The following is a 16,988-nucleotide window of genomic DNA, read 5'->3' as shown; positions in this document are numbered from 1 at the left end:
CCAGAGCCCGGACTTGAACCCGATCGAACATCTCTGGAGAGACCTGAAAATAGCTGGGCAGCAACACTCCCCATCCAACCTGACAGTGCTTGAAAGGATCTGCAGAGAAAAATGGGAGAAACTCCCCCAAATACAGGTGTGCCAAGCTTGTAGCGTCATACCCAATAAGACTAGAGGCTGTAATCGCTGCCAAAGGTGCTACAACAAAGTACTGAGTAAAGGATTTTAATACTTATGTAAAATGTGATATTTCTGGTTTTTTATTTGTAATACATTTGCAAAAATGTCTAAACCTGTTTTTACTTTGTCATTATGAGGTATTGTGTGTAGATTGATGAGGAAATACGTATTAAATCAATTTTAGAATAAGGCAGTAATTTAACAAAATGTTGAAAACATAGTGTGGTCTGAATACGTACATATCTACCCAAATGATCTCCTACCCCTGCATGTGGACTCGGTACTGGTACCCCATGCATATAGCCAAGTTATCATCACTACTCGGTGTGTATTTTTATATATTTTTCTCTCTGCATTTCACTGTTAGTCTACACCGGTTGTTTACGAAGCACGTGACAAAATCCAATTTGATTTGATATTAAATGCTGGTGATGTTGTTAGTCTGAGAAAGATATGAAACGTGACTGTTTTTGTGTATGAAGAATGTCACTGTCATTCCAAATGAGACTCCGGTTGACTTTTTTGTTGTAACAGAACCACAAAAGAACCAGCTTAGCATGATGGTAATGACACATTAATTACCACAGAAAACCAACTTTTAAACCATGACAGGACATTCACTGCGGGTGCCTATAGTCCATGCTGAGACACCTACACAGCAAATTCTCAAGCGTACAGGTCCACAATTTTCAGAGTTAGATTAACGCTTTGCTTAGTGTGAAGTCTTATTTGCATATTTCCCAGAGTGCCTTGCCTTTTGATTATATTGTAGAGTTGCCACTCATGACTGTATTTGTTAGTGACAGAGACATGGTTGTTGCATTTTCAGTCCTGTGATCTTCACCAGGTGAGATCCTAAGCGAATGTTATCATATAATGTAATTATATAAGACAATAAAATAAATATTTCTTAAGGCCTTTGAGGGCCTAGTTTTACCCTCATACAGTGGCCTGAAACTCCATATCAGGCCTGCAAGTCACATTTTGCTGGTTTGCAAAGTGATGTGTAATTCCTATTGGAATGCAGCCACAGGAATATCCAATTTAGTTTACATTTTTTCACCCAAGACTTCCAGGGTTGGGAATACTAAAATATCAGACTACCTAACCCATCTAAACTGGAACGGCCATTTCAGTAAAGGGTGCATTAAGTCCAAGTAACAGATTAGATTATTTCAGAAAAATGGATGTTATTTATATTTTATAAGGTCCGATGCAGCAGTTTTTATCTCAACATCAAATCATTTCTGGGTAACAGTTAAGTATCTTACTGTGATTGTTTTCAATTAAAATTGTCAAAAATAAAATAAAAATAGCTTCTAGCCAGGACTGTCTGGGAGGGGTCTGAGTGGGGGAGGGGAAAACTAGACATTATTGACAAGGTAGTTTGGAACTCTCTTATTGGTCTATTAGCTCATTTACAGCCCCATACCACTAAAACAGGCTGAAATTTCAGGCGTCTTTTCAAACAGCTCTTACACTAAAAGGGCATTTTCATAATTTTCACAATTTCACAGTAGTATTCCATCCTCATAGTGTGGAAATATATATATAAAATACTGGAAAATCACATTTTGGACTGCACTGAGCCCTTTAAGTAGAATAACATCAATTAATCAATGTGCATGCAAAAAAAAAACATAGATATTTAAACAAACAATTCTAAAATTCAACCTGCAATAGAGCATGCTGGGAAATATGATAATGATGGCAGAGGTTTTGGTTTAACTCTGGTTATTAACACCAACACTGTGGTTCTTTAAATATTTACAGTGCTATATTTAACTCCTGAATCAACACTGGAAACGCTACACTGAAAAAGCAACACTAGTTAACACTGGCCAATTTGCTGTGTAGAGAAACACAAGGCTTGTATCTAATATGTACATCGACAAATGTACCACGAATACCCATCAATTGAAATAGCAACTCCGAGATCTCGCGGCCATCAACACAGATTCAAGTGCAAAGGTAAAGCAGTGCTTTAGTTCGTGTTGCATTGGTTATAGGTCATAACAGTTGGAGCCTTGGCTTGGTTCTGAGTTCTACAGTTCAGACAGTTGGCCAGCAACTTGAGTCTCTAGTACATCGTACAGAGAGAGCAAGGATTGTCCCGTCTGTGAGCTACACACGTCCACGAGCTCAGAGTCAGTTCAGCATGCCTGTCCACAGTTATATGAAGGACAGAGAGAAAGCGATGAAAGAAGGAACGAGGCCCACACAAACACACACAGAGGCAGAAACAGACAGGGAAAGGTGCATTGGTGGCAGTTTGGATACACCGTGGAGGGATACGTTTCGTATGCAACGTTCCACAACGATAGTGCTCCATCCAAATGTCATCAATTATCCATTGTCCAATCGTTCAAAAGCTTGTCACTCAGTATCGTTCACTCCAAGAACATGTTGCTGAGCCGTCGTCCAATCCTGGAGGTCGTTACTGAACCACTGTCAAATGCTAGAGTGTGTTACTGAACATGGGCCAATGCTAGACTTTTTACCTGAGCATCGTCCAATCCTGGGGCCGGTTGCACCGGGTTGTAAGTGGATCGTTACTCTACACCCGACGTAAAACGCACTCTACGCCGGCTCTAAAAATGATACCTGTTGCACCACCTGGTCGTAAGCCCTTCTATGAGCTACGACTGGGCATAGACTCTACATCTAGTAGGGAGCAGGCGTAGGGTTAAATATGGACTCTCGTCATCATGATAGCGATCTATATTTTCAAAAGGATATGAGTCTCGTGTTCATATTTTACAACCTGCGCAGGCTTTTGGAGTTGCCTAAGCGTGAGTCAACAGCAAAATAATACACTTGATTTATGTTACATTATGACATGCTAAATGTGTGATATCTATTCCCACAGTGATTCTTTATGGATCCAACCCGTTCTGGTTAAGAAAACGTGCATAGTGGTGGGCTTTGCGAAGTGAAGGTAAGTTTTAAAACCACCACGAGGATGGGAACAGCAACCATCATTTTGAAGCATCAAATGTCATGAACGTGCATTACTTTTGTTATGACCAACTGGTGCAACCAGACCCTGGAGCACCATGCCAAACCATCATCCAATCCTAGAGCGTGTTACTGATTATCATCCAATCCCTAGAGCGTGTTACTGATTATCATCCAATCCTAGAACGTGTTACTGATTATCATCCAATCCTAGAACGTGTTACTGATTATCATCCAATCCTAGAGCGTGTTACTGATTATCATCCAATCCCTAGAGCGTGTTACTGATTATCATCCAATCCTAGAACGTTTTACTGATTATCATCCAATCCTAGAGCGTGTTACTGATTATCATCCAATCCTAGAGCGTGTTACTGATTATCATCCAATCCTAGAGCGTGTTACTGATTATCATCCAATCCTAGAGCGTGTTACTGATTATCATCCAATCCTAGAGCGTGTTACTGATTGTCATCCAATCCTAGAGCGTGCTGCTGAGGATCTCTGACACCTGTGTGTTTGTTTGGTCGTCTGAGTCAACATCCTGGGCTGTTGCTCCTTCATATGCCTCCTCTCCTGACCCCTCCTCTGTGACAACCACCATCACCCCTGCCCCTCTCTCCCCCCGTCCCTCCATCCCTCTCTCCTCCTCTCCCCAGCCCCTGTTCTCAAGCGATGTTTCCTTACACGGTTCCACAAAGATCCTCCTGACATGGGGCCTGGGCTCCCTCTGCCCTGCCCTACTGCCCTCCAGGACACAGGAAGCATGACTAACGTATGTCTCCCCCTGAGGGGATGGGAGATCCAGGGGCAGGTCTGGTTCCTTCTGCCTGGTATAGACCCCCTCAGACAGGGACCCAGTGTGGCTGTCGCTGTGGCTCTTCAACCAGTGCTGGGGCCCAGCGGCCCCGTGGCTTCTGGACAACAGCTTCCGCTTGGTTGGGGGGTTGGCTAGGGGCCACAGGGGGGTGGAGGAGTGCTGGTCCTGGGTTGTCTTGGAGAGGGAGAGACCCTCCAGGATTTTGGTGCAAGAAAGGGTGGTCTCGGGGAGAATGAGGGCAGGGGAGAAGGGTGGGGCTGAGGATAGGGGGAAGGCGGGGGAGAGGAGTGGGCCTGGGGAGAGGGGGAAGGCGGGGGAGAGAGGGAGGTCTTTGGGATGGCAGATGCTGTACCTGGAAAGGGAAAAACAGATCCATTAGGTTATATTCAAGGCTCTGTCAAAAAGACAAACCATTAGATTATAGAGGAAAAGAGAGTGGGGGACAGGGACACATCTTTAGAGAGTGAGGGGGACAGGGACACATCTTTGGAGAGTGAGGGGGACAGGGACACATCTTTGGAGAGTGAGGGGGACAGGGACACATATTTGGAGAGAGTGGGGGACAGGGACACATCTTTGGAGAGAGTGGGGGACAGGGACAGATCTTTGGAGAGTGAGGGGGACAGGGACACATCTTTGGAGAGTGAGGGGGACAGGGACACATCTTTGGAGATTGAGGGGGACAGGGACACATCTTTGGAGAGTGAGGGGGACAGGGACACATCTTTGAAGAGTGAGGGGGACAGGGACACATCTTTGGAGAGTGAAGGGGACAAGGACACATCTTTGGAGAGTGAGGGGGACAGGGACACATATTTGGAGAGTGAGGGGGACAGGGACACATCTTTGGAGATTGAGGGGGACAGGGACACATCTTTGGAGAGTGAGGGGGACAGGGACACATCTTTGGAGAGAGTGGAGGACAGGGACACATCTTTGGAGAGAGTGGGGGACAGGGACACATCTTTGGAGAGTGAGGGGGACAGGGACACATCTTTGGAGAGTGAGGGGGACAGGGGCACATCTTTGGAGAGTGAGGGGGACAGGGACACATCTGAGCTCAGTGTATCTGCAGTATTTCTGGGTCAGGGGTTAGAGGTCATTCTCTTCCTGAGCTTGTGTATCTGCAGTATGTCAGGGTCAGGGGTTAGAGGTCGTTAGCCAGCTGATGTTATTCTTGAATAACACAGACCCCAAAGCAAATCAGGGGGAGACAAATAGGTTTATTCAAAAATAAGAAATCATAGATGTTACGCTGGGAAGGAGATGGTCAATGTTCCTTCTTCCAGGTCCTAAATGATTCTCCACAGAACAAAGTGACAGGATGTAATTTATAACCCGCAACCCTAGTCTGTGGTCGACCAATTAGAATTCCTTGCATTAAAATTGGGCCAATGGTCAAATAACAAGTGTCCCGTTTCAGGCTCAATGTATAGACGATTCAGACCAACGAGATCTTGCCACACGTAGCTATGAGTCCAGGACTGAAACCCCTACACAGATTCTAACCAGATGTTGAACTGGAAAACAACTATTTCCATTGATCGTTAATTCCCTATTTACCTCTAGTCCTCTGTGTTGTGTATCATCTTAAAATATTCTCACAAGGTTGTTCTCATACCTGAGCTCGTGTATCTGCAGTACGTCAGGGTCAGGGTTAGAGGTCGTTATTGTACCTTAGTTCGTGTATCCGCAGTACGTCAGGGTCAGGGTTAGAGGTCGTTATTGTACCTTAGTTCGTGTATCTGCAGTACATCAGGGTCAGGGGTTAAATGTCGTTATTGTACCTTAGTTCGTGTATCTGCAGTACGTCGGGAGCGCTGCCTCCCAGGGCGTGCACAGCCTGTTGGGATAGGTCCTGTTGGGAAGAGTAGAGCAGGTCCAGCTCACGGGGGGACAAGGCCTCGCTGGAGTCATAGTCGCTGTCTGTTGGCAGGAACACCTCTGAACAACCGTCCTCATCTGACCCCAGTTGGGAGTCTGAGGGAGGAAACAGACAGACAGACGGGTCAGAAACACCCCATTGGGCACAGAGGTCAATTCAATGTTATTCCACGTTGGTTCAACGTAAATTTCATTGAAATGACATGGAAACAACATTGATTCAACCAGTGTGTGCCCAGTGGACACATACAGTCCATGTACAAGACAGTGTTGCACACAGACACAGAACAAACTATGATTGTAGAGTGGGGGTATGTGTTTAGCATAAAGATAAAGGCCATCCCTGACGTATTTCCAGTATGTGGAGAGTGAGGGTGATTTCTTGTTGTTGTTGTTGTTGTTGTTGTTGTATGCACCGTATGTAGAGATGTGAGTGCATGTGTCTTGAAGTGCTAACACACCCCTACCCCCCATCCACAAGAAGAGCATCTTCATCATCATCTTCGATGGACAGCCAAGATGGTGTGTGTGTGTGTTTGTGTGTCATTCTCCTCACCACTAGCATCCTTCCTGGGTCGTAGCTCAGGTGAGGGTGATGGTGTGGGTAGGTAGTCCATGGTAGAGGATGCTGAGTCACTCTTCTGTGCCCCCTGGTCTGACTCAGGCTTGCTGGCATTGACCAGGCTGGTGATGGGCACACCGCCACTGGGATGCTTGTAGCGGGCATACTGCAGGGCATCAGTGATCCAACGCAGCTCCTGCCACATCTCATCCAGCTGCTGCAATAGAAAATAAAACATCATTATACACATAACACGGTTATAAAGCATCAGAGTTATCATAGTTAGTTATAGTTGATTATCATAGTTATCATAGTTAGTTATAGTTGATTATCATAGTTATAGTTAGTTATAGATTATTATCATAGTTATTATAGTTGATTATCATAGTTATTATAGTTAGTTATAGTTGATTATCATAGTTATCATAGTTAGTTATAGTTGAATATCAGAGTTATTATAGTTAGTTATAGTTGATTATCATAGTTATCATAGTTAGTTATAGTTGATTATCATAGTTATCATAGTTAGTTATAGTTGAATATCATAGTTATTATAGTTAGTTATAGTTGATTTTAATAGTTATTATAGTTAGTTATAGTTGATTATCATAGTTATCATAGTTAGTTATAGTTGATTATCATAGTTATTATAGTTAGTTATAGTTAATTATCATAGTTAGTTATAGTTGATTATAATAGTTATTATAGTTAGTTGTAGTTCATTATCATAGTTAGTTATAGTTGATTATCATAGTTATTATAGTTGATTATCATAGTTATTATAGTTGATTATCATAGTTAGTTATAGTTGATTATCATAGTTATTATAGTTAGTTATAGTTGATTATCATAGTTAGTTATAGTTGATTATCATAGTTATTATAGTTAGTTATAGTTGATTATCATAGTTAGTTATAGTTAGTTATAGTTGATTATCATAGTTAGTTATAGTTAGTTATAGTTGATTATCATAGTTAGTTATAGTTGATTATCATAGTTAGTTATGGTTGATTATCATAGTTATTATAGTTAGTTATAGTTGATTATCATAGTTATTAAAGTTAGTTATAGTTGATTATCATAGTTAGTTATAGTTGGTTATCATAGTTAGTTATAGTTGATTATCATAGTTATAGTTAGTTATAGTTGATTATCATAGTTAGTTATAGTTGATTATCATAGTTATTATAGTTAGCTATAGTTGATTATCATAGTTAGTTATAGTTGATTATCATAGTTATTATAGTTAGTTATAGTTGATTATCATAGTTATTATAGTTGATTATCATAGTTATCATAGTTAGTTATAGTTGATTATCATAGTTATTATAGTTGATTATCATAGTTATCATAGTTAGTTATAGTTGATTATCATAGTTATAGTTGATTATCATAGTTATCATAGTTAGTTATAGATGATTATCATAGTTATTATAGCTAGTTATAGTTGATTATCATAGTTATTATAGTTAGTTATAGTTGATTATCATAGTTATTATAGTTGATTATCATAGTTATCATAGTTGATTATCATAGTTAGTTATAGTTGATTATCATAGGTATCATAGTTAGTTATAGTTGATTATCATAGTTAGTTATAGTTGATTATCATAGTTATTATAGTTGATTATCATAGTTATTATAGTTAGTTATAGTTGATTATCATAGTTAGTTATAGTTGATTATCATAGTTATTATAGTTAGTTATAGTTGATTATCATAGTTATTATAGTTAGTTATAGTTGATTATCATAGTTATTATAGTTAGTTATGGTTGATTATCATAGTTATTATAGTTAGTTATAGTTGATTATCATAGTTATTATAGTTAGTTATAGTCGATTTTAATAGTTATTATAGTTAGTTATAGTTGATTATCATAGTTATTATAGTTAGTTCTAGTTGATTATCATAGTTATTATAGTTAGTTATAGTTGATTATAATAGTTATTATAGTTAGTTATAGTTGATTATCATAGTTATTATAGTTAGTTATAGTTGATTATAATAGTTATTATAGTTAGTTATAGTTGATTATCATAGTTAGTTCTAGTTGATTATCATAGTTATTATAGTTAGTTATAGTTGATTATCATAGTTATTATAGTTAGTTATAGTTGATTATCATAGTTATTATAGTTAGTTATAGTTGATTATAATAGTTATTATAGTTAGTTATAGTTGATTATCATAGTTATTATAGTTAGTTATAGTTGATTATCATAGTTATTATAGTTAGTTATAGTTGATTATCATAGTTATTATAGTTAGTTATAGTTGATTATAATAGTTATTATAGTTAGTTGTAGTTGATTATCATAGTTATTATAGTTAGTTATAGTTGATTATCATAGTTATTATAGTTAGTTATAGTTGATTATCATAGTTATTATAGTTAGTTATAGTTGATTATCATAGTTATTATAGTTAGTTTTTGTTGATTATCATAGTTGTAAAGATTCTCATTCAGCTGCTGCAATAGAGAACAAAGCCCACTCATTATATACATAATACAAATGACAGTTCTAATATAAAGATTCTCATCCAGCTGCTGGGAGGAGAGAGACACAGAGAGTCGTTGTGTATAACAGTTACAAAACATAGAAATGTTGTAGGCGGGGGAGAGAGAGTGTCTGCAGGGGGAGGGAGAGTGTCTGCAGGGGGAGAGAGAGTGTCTGCAGGGGGAGAGAGAGTGTCTGCAGGGAGAGAGAGAGTGTCTGGAGGGGGAGAGAGAGTGTCTGGAGGGGGAGAGAGAGTGTCTGGAGGGGAGAGAGAGTGTCTGGGGGGGAGAGAGAGTGTCTGGAGGGGGAGAGAGATGGAGGGGGAGAGAGAGTGTCTGGAGGGGGAGAGAGAGTGTCTGGAGGGGGAGATAGAGTGTCTGGAGGGGGAGAGAAAGTGTCTGGAGGGGGAGAGAGAGTGTCTGGAGGGGGAGAGAGATTGTCTGGAGGGGGAGAGAGAGTGTCTGCAGGGGGAGAGAGAGTGTCTGGAGGGGGAGAGAGAGTGTCTGCAGGGGGAGAGAGAGTGTCTGGAGGGGGAGAGAGAGTGCCTAGAGGGGGAGAGAGAGTGTCCATAGAGAATCAAAAAGGACATCACATGGAAGTGTTTAGTCCTCAGCCTTACGGGTGAATCCAAGATGGCGTAGCAGTCAGACGTGTTGTCGTTGTCGTGTCGTGTCCCTTGTACATATATCGTTTTTTTACATATTTTTCTTCGCTTATCTTTTAAAACATTTTGCTAAACCTCAACTTCTAAATACTCTCCTGCAACCCACCTAATGTAGCTATTTTTTTCCTAAAGTATTTATATTTACTTCGGATCCGGAACCCCTCAACTGAAGCTAGCCAGCTAACTACCAGCTATCAGTCAGCAAACCATTGCTAGCGGTCTTCAGCTAACCGGTCATCAGCTAACCTTTAGCTCGGAAAGCTCTCGCCAGTTCGCCAGTTCGAACAACGCGACTCTAACCAGAGCATAACGGACCTATTATTTATTTTATCCCCGGATTCCCACCGCTAACGGAACATTTTCAGCTGGATCTTCACAACTAGCTAACTAGCTAACCGCAACCCCGGATGATTACTCCTGGCTAGCGTTTCCACCCACTTAGCTTGAAGCTAGCCCGGACAGAGCTCCTGTGCTACCACCGAAGCATACTCCTGGGCTACAATATCCGGACCCACGACCGGTCTATAGATGTCACCGCATGAAGAGGCTTAAACAGACTCACCCTATCGCGACGCCCCCCAAAGGCTAACTTTCTAGCCCTTGCTATCTCCTTGCTTGCTAATTCGGCCTGCTAACTGCTAGCTTGTTTAGCCCCGGTCCGCTAACTGCTACCTTGTTTAGCCCCGGTCCGCTAACTGCTACCTTGTTTAGCCCCGGCCTACTAACTGTTAGTTTGTTAGCACAGGCCTGCTAACCATCTGAATCGCCGCGTCCCAAACACTCACTGGACCCATATTTACTTTCAATCTCTTTTCGATTTTTATTTTGTTTATACCTTCCGGTAACCTGCCTCACCCAATGTGATACGGAATCGCTATTATTTTTAATTTTTAGAACACACCTCCAGAAGCTAACCAGCTAACTAGCTACAAGCTATTCAGTCATTGTTAGCCACTGCTAGCGGCTTTTACCTTTTACCTTCTGCACAGCCAGACAGTTTTTTAACCTGGATAATACTCGCCAGTCCAGCTTCCCTGCCCCATCCACCGCTGCCCCCTGGACACTGATCACCTGGCTACATAGCTGATGCTTGCTGGACTGTCCATTAATCACGGTACTCCATTCTGCTTGTTTATATTTTATCTGTCGGCCCCAGCCGCACTCAGGCTCTGTGTGTAGTGAATCCGACCCTCCCTGCCTAGTCAATGCCATTTTACCTGCTGTTGTTGTGCTAGCTGATTAGCTGTTGTTGTCTCACCTACTGTTTTAGCTACTGTTTTAGCTAGCTCTCCCAATTCAACACCTGTGATTACTGTATGCCTCGCTGTATGTCTCTCTCAAATGTCAATATGCCTTGTATACTGTTGTTCAGGTTAGTTATCATTGTTTTAGTTTACAATGGAGCCCCTAGCTCCACTCTTCATATCCCTGATACCTCCTTTGTCCCACCTCCCACACATGCGGTGACCTCACCCATTACAACCAGCATGTCCAGTGATACAACCTCTCTCATCATCACCCAGTGCCTGGGCTTACCTCCGCTGTACCCGCACCCCACCATACCCCTGTCTGCGCATTATGCCCTGAATATATTCTACCATGCCAAGAAATCTGCTCCTTTTATTCTCTGTCCCCAACACTCTAGGCGACCAGTTTTGATAGCCTTTAGCCGCACCCTCATTCTACTCCTCCTCTGTTCCGCGGGTGATGTGGAGGTAAACCCAGGCCCTGCATGTCCCCAGGCACCCTCATTTGTTGACTTATGTGATCGAAAAAGCCTTGGTTTCATGCATGTCAACATCAGAAGCCTCCTCCCTAAGTTTGTTTTACTCACTTTAGCACACTCTGCTAACCCTGATGTCCTTGCCGTGTCTGAATCCTGGCTCAGGAAGGCCACCAAAAATTCTGAGATCTCCATACCCAACTATAACATTTTCCGTCAAGATAGAACTGCCAAAGGGGGAGGAGTTGCTGTCTAATGCAGAGATAGCCTGCAAAGTAATGTCATACTTTCCAGGTCCTTATCCAAACAGTTTGAACTACTAATTTTGAAAATTACTCTCTCCAGAAATAAGTCTCTCACTGTTGCCGCCTGCTACCGACCCCCCTCAGCTCCCAGCTGTGCCCTGGACACCATTTGTGAATTGATCGCCCCCCATCTAGCTTCAGAGTTTGTTCTGTTAGGTGACCTAAACTGGGATATGCTTAACACCTCGGCAGTCCTACAATCTAAGCTAGATGCCCTCAATCTCACACAAATCATCAAGGAACCCACCAGGTACAACCCTAAATCTGTAAACAAGGGCACCCTCATAGACATAGTCATCCTGACCAACTGGCCCTCCAAATACACCTCCGCTGTCTTCAACCAGGATCTCAGCGATCACTGCCTCATTGCCTGTATCCTCTACGGAGCCGCAGTCAAACGACCACCCCTCATCACTGTCAAACGCTCCCTAAAACACTTCTGTGAGCAGGCCTTTCTAATCGACCTGGCCCGGGTATCCTGGAAGGACATTGACCTCATCCCGTCAGTTGAGGATGCCTGGTCATTCTTTAAAAGTAACTTCCTCACCATTTTAGATAAGCATGCTCCGTTCAAAAAATGCAGAACTAAGAACAGATATAGCCCTTGGTTCACTCCAGACACGACTGCCCTCGACCAGCACAAAAACATCCTGTGGCGGACTGCAATAGCATCGAATAGTCCCCGCGATATGCAACTGTTCAGGGAAGTCAGGAACCAATACACGCAGTCAGTCAGGAAAGCTAAGGCCAGCTTCTTCAGGCAGAAGTTTGCATCCTGTAGCTCCATCTCCAAAAAGTTCTGGGACACTGTGAAGTCCATGGAGAACAAGAGCACCTCCTCCCAGCTGCCCACTGCACTGAGGCTAGGTAACACGGTCACCACCGATAAATCCATGATTATCGAAAACTTCAACAAGCATTTCTCAACGGCTGGCCATGCCTTCCGCCTGGCTACTCCAACCTCGGCCAACAGCTCCGCCCCCCCCCCCCCCCCCCCCCGCAGCTACTCGCTCAAGCCTCTCCAGGTTCTCCTTTACCCAAATCCAAATAGCAGATGTTCTGAAAGAGCTGCAAAACCTGGACCCGTACAAATCAGCTGGGCTTGACAATCTGGACCCTCTATTTCTGAAACTATCCGCCGCCATTGTCGCAACCCCTATTACCAGCCTGTTCAACCTCTCTTTCATATCGTCTGAGATCCCCAAGGATTGGAAAGCTGCCGCAGTCATCCCCCTCTTCAAAGGGGGACACACCCTGGACCCAAACTGTTACAGACCTATATCCATCCTGCCCTGCCTATCTAAGGTCTTCGAAAGCCAAGTCAACAAACAGGTCACTGACCATCTCGAATCCCACCGTACCTTCTCCGCTGTGCAATCTGGTTTCCGAGCCGGTCACGGGTGCACCTCAGCCACGCTCAAGGTACTAAACAATATCATAACCGCCATCGATAAAAGACAGTACTGTGCAGCCGTCTTCATCGACCTTGCCAAGGCTTTCGACTCTGTCAATCACCATATTCTTATCGGCAGACTCAGTAGCCTCGGTTTTTCGGATGACTGCCTTGCCTGGTTCACCAATTACTTTGCAGACAGAGTTCAGTGTGTCAAATCGGAGGGCATGCTGTCCGGTCCTCTGGCAGTCTCTATGGGGGTGCCACAGGGTTCAATCCTCGGGCCGACTCTTTTCTCTGTATATATCAATGATGTTGCTCTTGCTGCGGGCGATTCCCTGATCCACCTCTACGCAGACGACACCATTCTATATACTTCCGGCCCGTCCTTGGACACTGTGCTATCTAACCTCCAAACGAGCTTCAATGCCATACAACACTCCTTCCGTGGCCTCCAACTGCTCTTAAACGCAAGTAAAACCAAATGCATGCTTTTCAACCGTTCGCTGCCTGCACCCGCACGCCTGACCAGCATCACCACCCTGGATGGTTCCGACCTTGAATATGTGGACATCTATAAGTACCTAGGTGTCTGGCTAGACTGCAAACTCTCCTTCCAGACTCATATCAAACATCTCCAATCGAAAATCAAATCAAGAGTCGGCTTTCTATTCCGCAACAAAGCCTCCCTCACTCACGCCGCCAAACTTACCCTAGTAAAACTGACTATCCTACCGATCCTCGACTTCGGCGATGTCATCTACAAAATTGCTTCCAACACTCTACTCAGCAAACTGGATGCAGTCTATCACAGTGCCATCCGTTTTGTCACTAAAGCACCTTATACCACCCACCACTGCGACATGTATGCTCTAGTCGGCTGGCCCTCGCTACATATTCGTCGCCAGACCCACTGGCTCCAGGTCATCTACAAGTCCATGCTAGGTAAAGCGCCGCCTTATCTCAATTCACTGATCACGATGGCAACACCCATCCGTAGCACGCGCTCCAGCAGATATATCTCACTGATCATCCCTAAAGCCAACACCTCATTTGGCCGCCTTTCGTTCCAGTTCTCTGCTGCCTGTGACTGGAACGAATTGCAAAAATCGCTGAAGTTGGAGACTTTTATCTCCCTCACCAACTTCAAACATCTGCTATCTGAGCAGCTAACCGATCGCTGCAGCTGTACATAGTCTATCAGTAAACAGCCCACCCATTTTTACCTACCTCATCCCCATACTGTTTTTATTTATTTACTTTTCTGCTCTTTTGCACACCAATATCTCTACCTGTACATGACCATCTGATCATTTATCACTCCAGTGTTGTTAATCTGCAAAATTGTAATGTATATAGACTCCCCTTTTTAACTACTGTGTTACTGACTTTTTAATTGTTTACTCCATGTGTAACTCTGTGTTGTCTGTTCACACTGCTATGCTTTATCTTGGCCAGGTCGCAGTTGCAAATGAGAACTTGTTCTCAACTAGCCTACCTGGTTAAATAAAGGTGTTCTCAACTAGCCTACCTGGTTAAATAAAGGTGTTCTCAACTAGCCTACCTGGTTAAATAAAGGTGTTCTCAACTAGCCTGCCTACCTGGTTAAATAAAGGTGTTCTCAACTAGCCTACCTGGTTAAATAAAGGTGTTCTCAACTAGCCTACCTGGTTAAATAAAGGTGTTCTCAACTAGCCTACCTGGTTAAATAAAGGTGTTCTCAACTAGCCTACCTGGTTAAATAAAGGTGTTCTCAACTAGCCTACCTGGTTAAATAAAGGTGTTCTCAACTAGCCTACCTGGTTAAATAAAGGTGTTCTCAACTAGCCTACCTGGTTAAATAAAGGTGTTCTCAACTAGCCTACCTGGTTAAATAAAGGTGTTCTCAACTAGCCTACCTGGTTAAATAAAGGTGTTCTCAACTAGCCTACCTGGTTAAATAAAGGTGTTCTCAACTAGCCTACCTGGTTAAATAAAGGTGTTCTCAACTAGCCTACCTGGTTAAATAAAGGTGTTCTCAACTAGCCTACCTGGTTAAATAAAGGTGTTCTCAACTAGCCTACCTGGTTAAATAAAGGTGTTCTCAACTAGCCTACCTGGTTAAATAAAGGTGTTCTCAACTAGCCTACCTGGTTAAATAAAGGTGTTCTCAACTAGCCTACCTGGTTAAATAAAGGTGTTCTCAACTAGCCCACCTGGTTAAATAAAGGTGTTCTCAACTGGCCTACCTGGTTAAATAAAGGTGTTCTCAACTAGCCTACCTGGTTAAATAAAGGTGTTCTCAACTAGCCTACCTGGTTAAATAAAGGTGTTCTCAACTAGCCCACCTGGTTAAATAAAGGTGTTCTCAACTAGCCTACCTGGTTAAATAAAGGTGTTCTCAACTAGCCTACCTGGTTAAATAAAGGTGTTCTCAACTAGCCCACCTGGTTAAATAAAGGTGTTCTCAACTAGCCCACCTGGTTAAATAAAGGTGTTCTCAACTAGTCTACCTGGTTAAATAAAGGTGTTCTCAACTAGCCTACCTGGTTAAATAAAGGTGTTCTCAACTAGCCTACCTGGTTAAATAAAGGTGTTCTCTACTAGCCTACCTGGTTAAATAAAGGTGTTCTCAACTAGCCTACCTGGTTAAATAAAGGTGTTCTCTACTAGCCTACCTGGTTAAATAAAGGTGTTCTCTACTAGCCTACCTGGTTAAATAAAGGTGTTCTCAACTAGCCTACCTGGTTAAATAAAGGTGTTCTCAACTAGCCTACCTGGTTAAATAAAGGTGTTCTCAACTAGCCCACCTGGTTAAATAAAGGTGTTCTCAACTAGCCTACCTGGTTAAATAAAGGTGTTCTCAACTAGCCTACCTGGTTAAATAAAGGTGTTCTCAACTAGCCTACCTGGTTAAATAAAGGTGTTCTCAACTAGCCCACCTGGTTAAATAAAGGTGTTCTCAACTAGCCTACCTGGTTAAATAAAGGTGTTCTCAACTAGCCTACCTGGTTAAATAAAGGTGTTCTCAACTAGCCCACCTGGTTATATAAAGGTGAAATAAAATAAAATAAAAAATACAATTACCCAGTCCGACACAAACCGTGGTACTGGCACAGATTATTACAAAGCTTCAAGTGAATTTGAAGCATTGAACAGATGCAAAGATACAGGTAGAGAACCATGAACATCATGTGACACTAGCAGCCCACTGGCTACTGATGCTGAGAGGTTTACAGTAGCTTAAGGTTTATAGCAGGTTACTGATGCTGAGAGGTTGTACAGTAGCTTAAGGTTTATAGCAGGTTACTGATGCTGAGAGGTTGTACAGTATGTTACAGTAGCTTAAGGTTTATAGCAGGTTACTGATGCTGAGAGGTTGTACAGTAGCTTAAGGTTTATAGCAGGTTATTGATGCTGAGAGGTTGTACAGTAGCTTAAGGTTTATAGCAGGTTACTGATGCTGAGAGGTTGTACAGTATGTTACAGTAGCTTAAGGTTTATAGCAGGTTACTGATGCTGAGAGGTTGTACTGTAGCTTAAGGTTTATAGCAGGTTACTGATGCTGAGAGGTTGTACAGTAGCTTAAGGTTTATAGCAGGTTACTGATGCTGAGAGGTTTACAGTATGGTACAGTAGCTTAAGGTTTATAGCAGGTTACTGATGCTGAGAGGTTGTACAGTAGCTTAAGGTTTATAGCAGGTTACTGATGCTGAGAGGTTGTACAGTAGCTTAAGGTTTATAGCAGGTTACTGATGCTGAGAGGTTGTACAGTAGCTTAAGGTTTATAGCAGGTTACTGATGCTGAGAGGTTGTACAGTAGCTTAAGGTTTATAGCAGGTTACTGATGCTGAGAGGTTGTACAGTAGCTTAAGGTTTATAGCAGGTTACTGATGCTGAGAGGTAGTACAGTAGCTTAAGGTTTATAGCAGGCTACTGATGCTGAGAGGTTGTACAGTATGATACAGTAGCTTAAGGTTTATAGCAGGTTACTGATGCTGAGAGGTTGTACAGTATGG

At 42.6% G+C, this 16,988-nt stretch overlaps 1 protein-coding gene across 1 annotated transcript in view; it reads right to left on the bottom strand.

Moving 5' to 3' along the window:
• Nucleotides 1-298: 298 nt before the first annotated feature.
• LOC110499541 (ankyrin repeat and fibronectin type-III domain-containing protein 1-like) overlaps nucleotides 299-16,988 on the bottom strand; it is a 113,685-nt gene continuing 96,995 nt past the window's right edge. The window contains exons 17-19 of the mRNA XM_036956296.1: nucleotides 6,399-6,621; nucleotides 5,746-5,938; nucleotides 299-4,310 (exon numbers count right to left, since the gene is read on the bottom strand). Coding sequence (XP_036812191.1) covers nucleotides 3,620-4,310; nucleotides 5,746-5,938; nucleotides 6,399-6,621 — 1,107 coding nt within the window. The 3' untranslated portion in view covers nucleotides 299-3,619. The remainder of the gene's footprint in view (nucleotides 4,311-5,745; nucleotides 5,939-6,398; nucleotides 6,622-16,988) is intronic.

Source organism: Oncorhynchus mykiss, chromosome 20, assembly GCF_013265735.2.
Source record: "Oncorhynchus mykiss isolate Arlee chromosome 20, USDA_OmykA_1.1, whole genome shotgun sequence".
Classification (NCBI taxonomy): Eukaryota; Metazoa; Chordata; class Actinopteri; order Salmoniformes; family Salmonidae; genus Oncorhynchus; species Oncorhynchus mykiss.
This window is presented reverse-complemented; position numbering and strand designations above follow the sequence as displayed.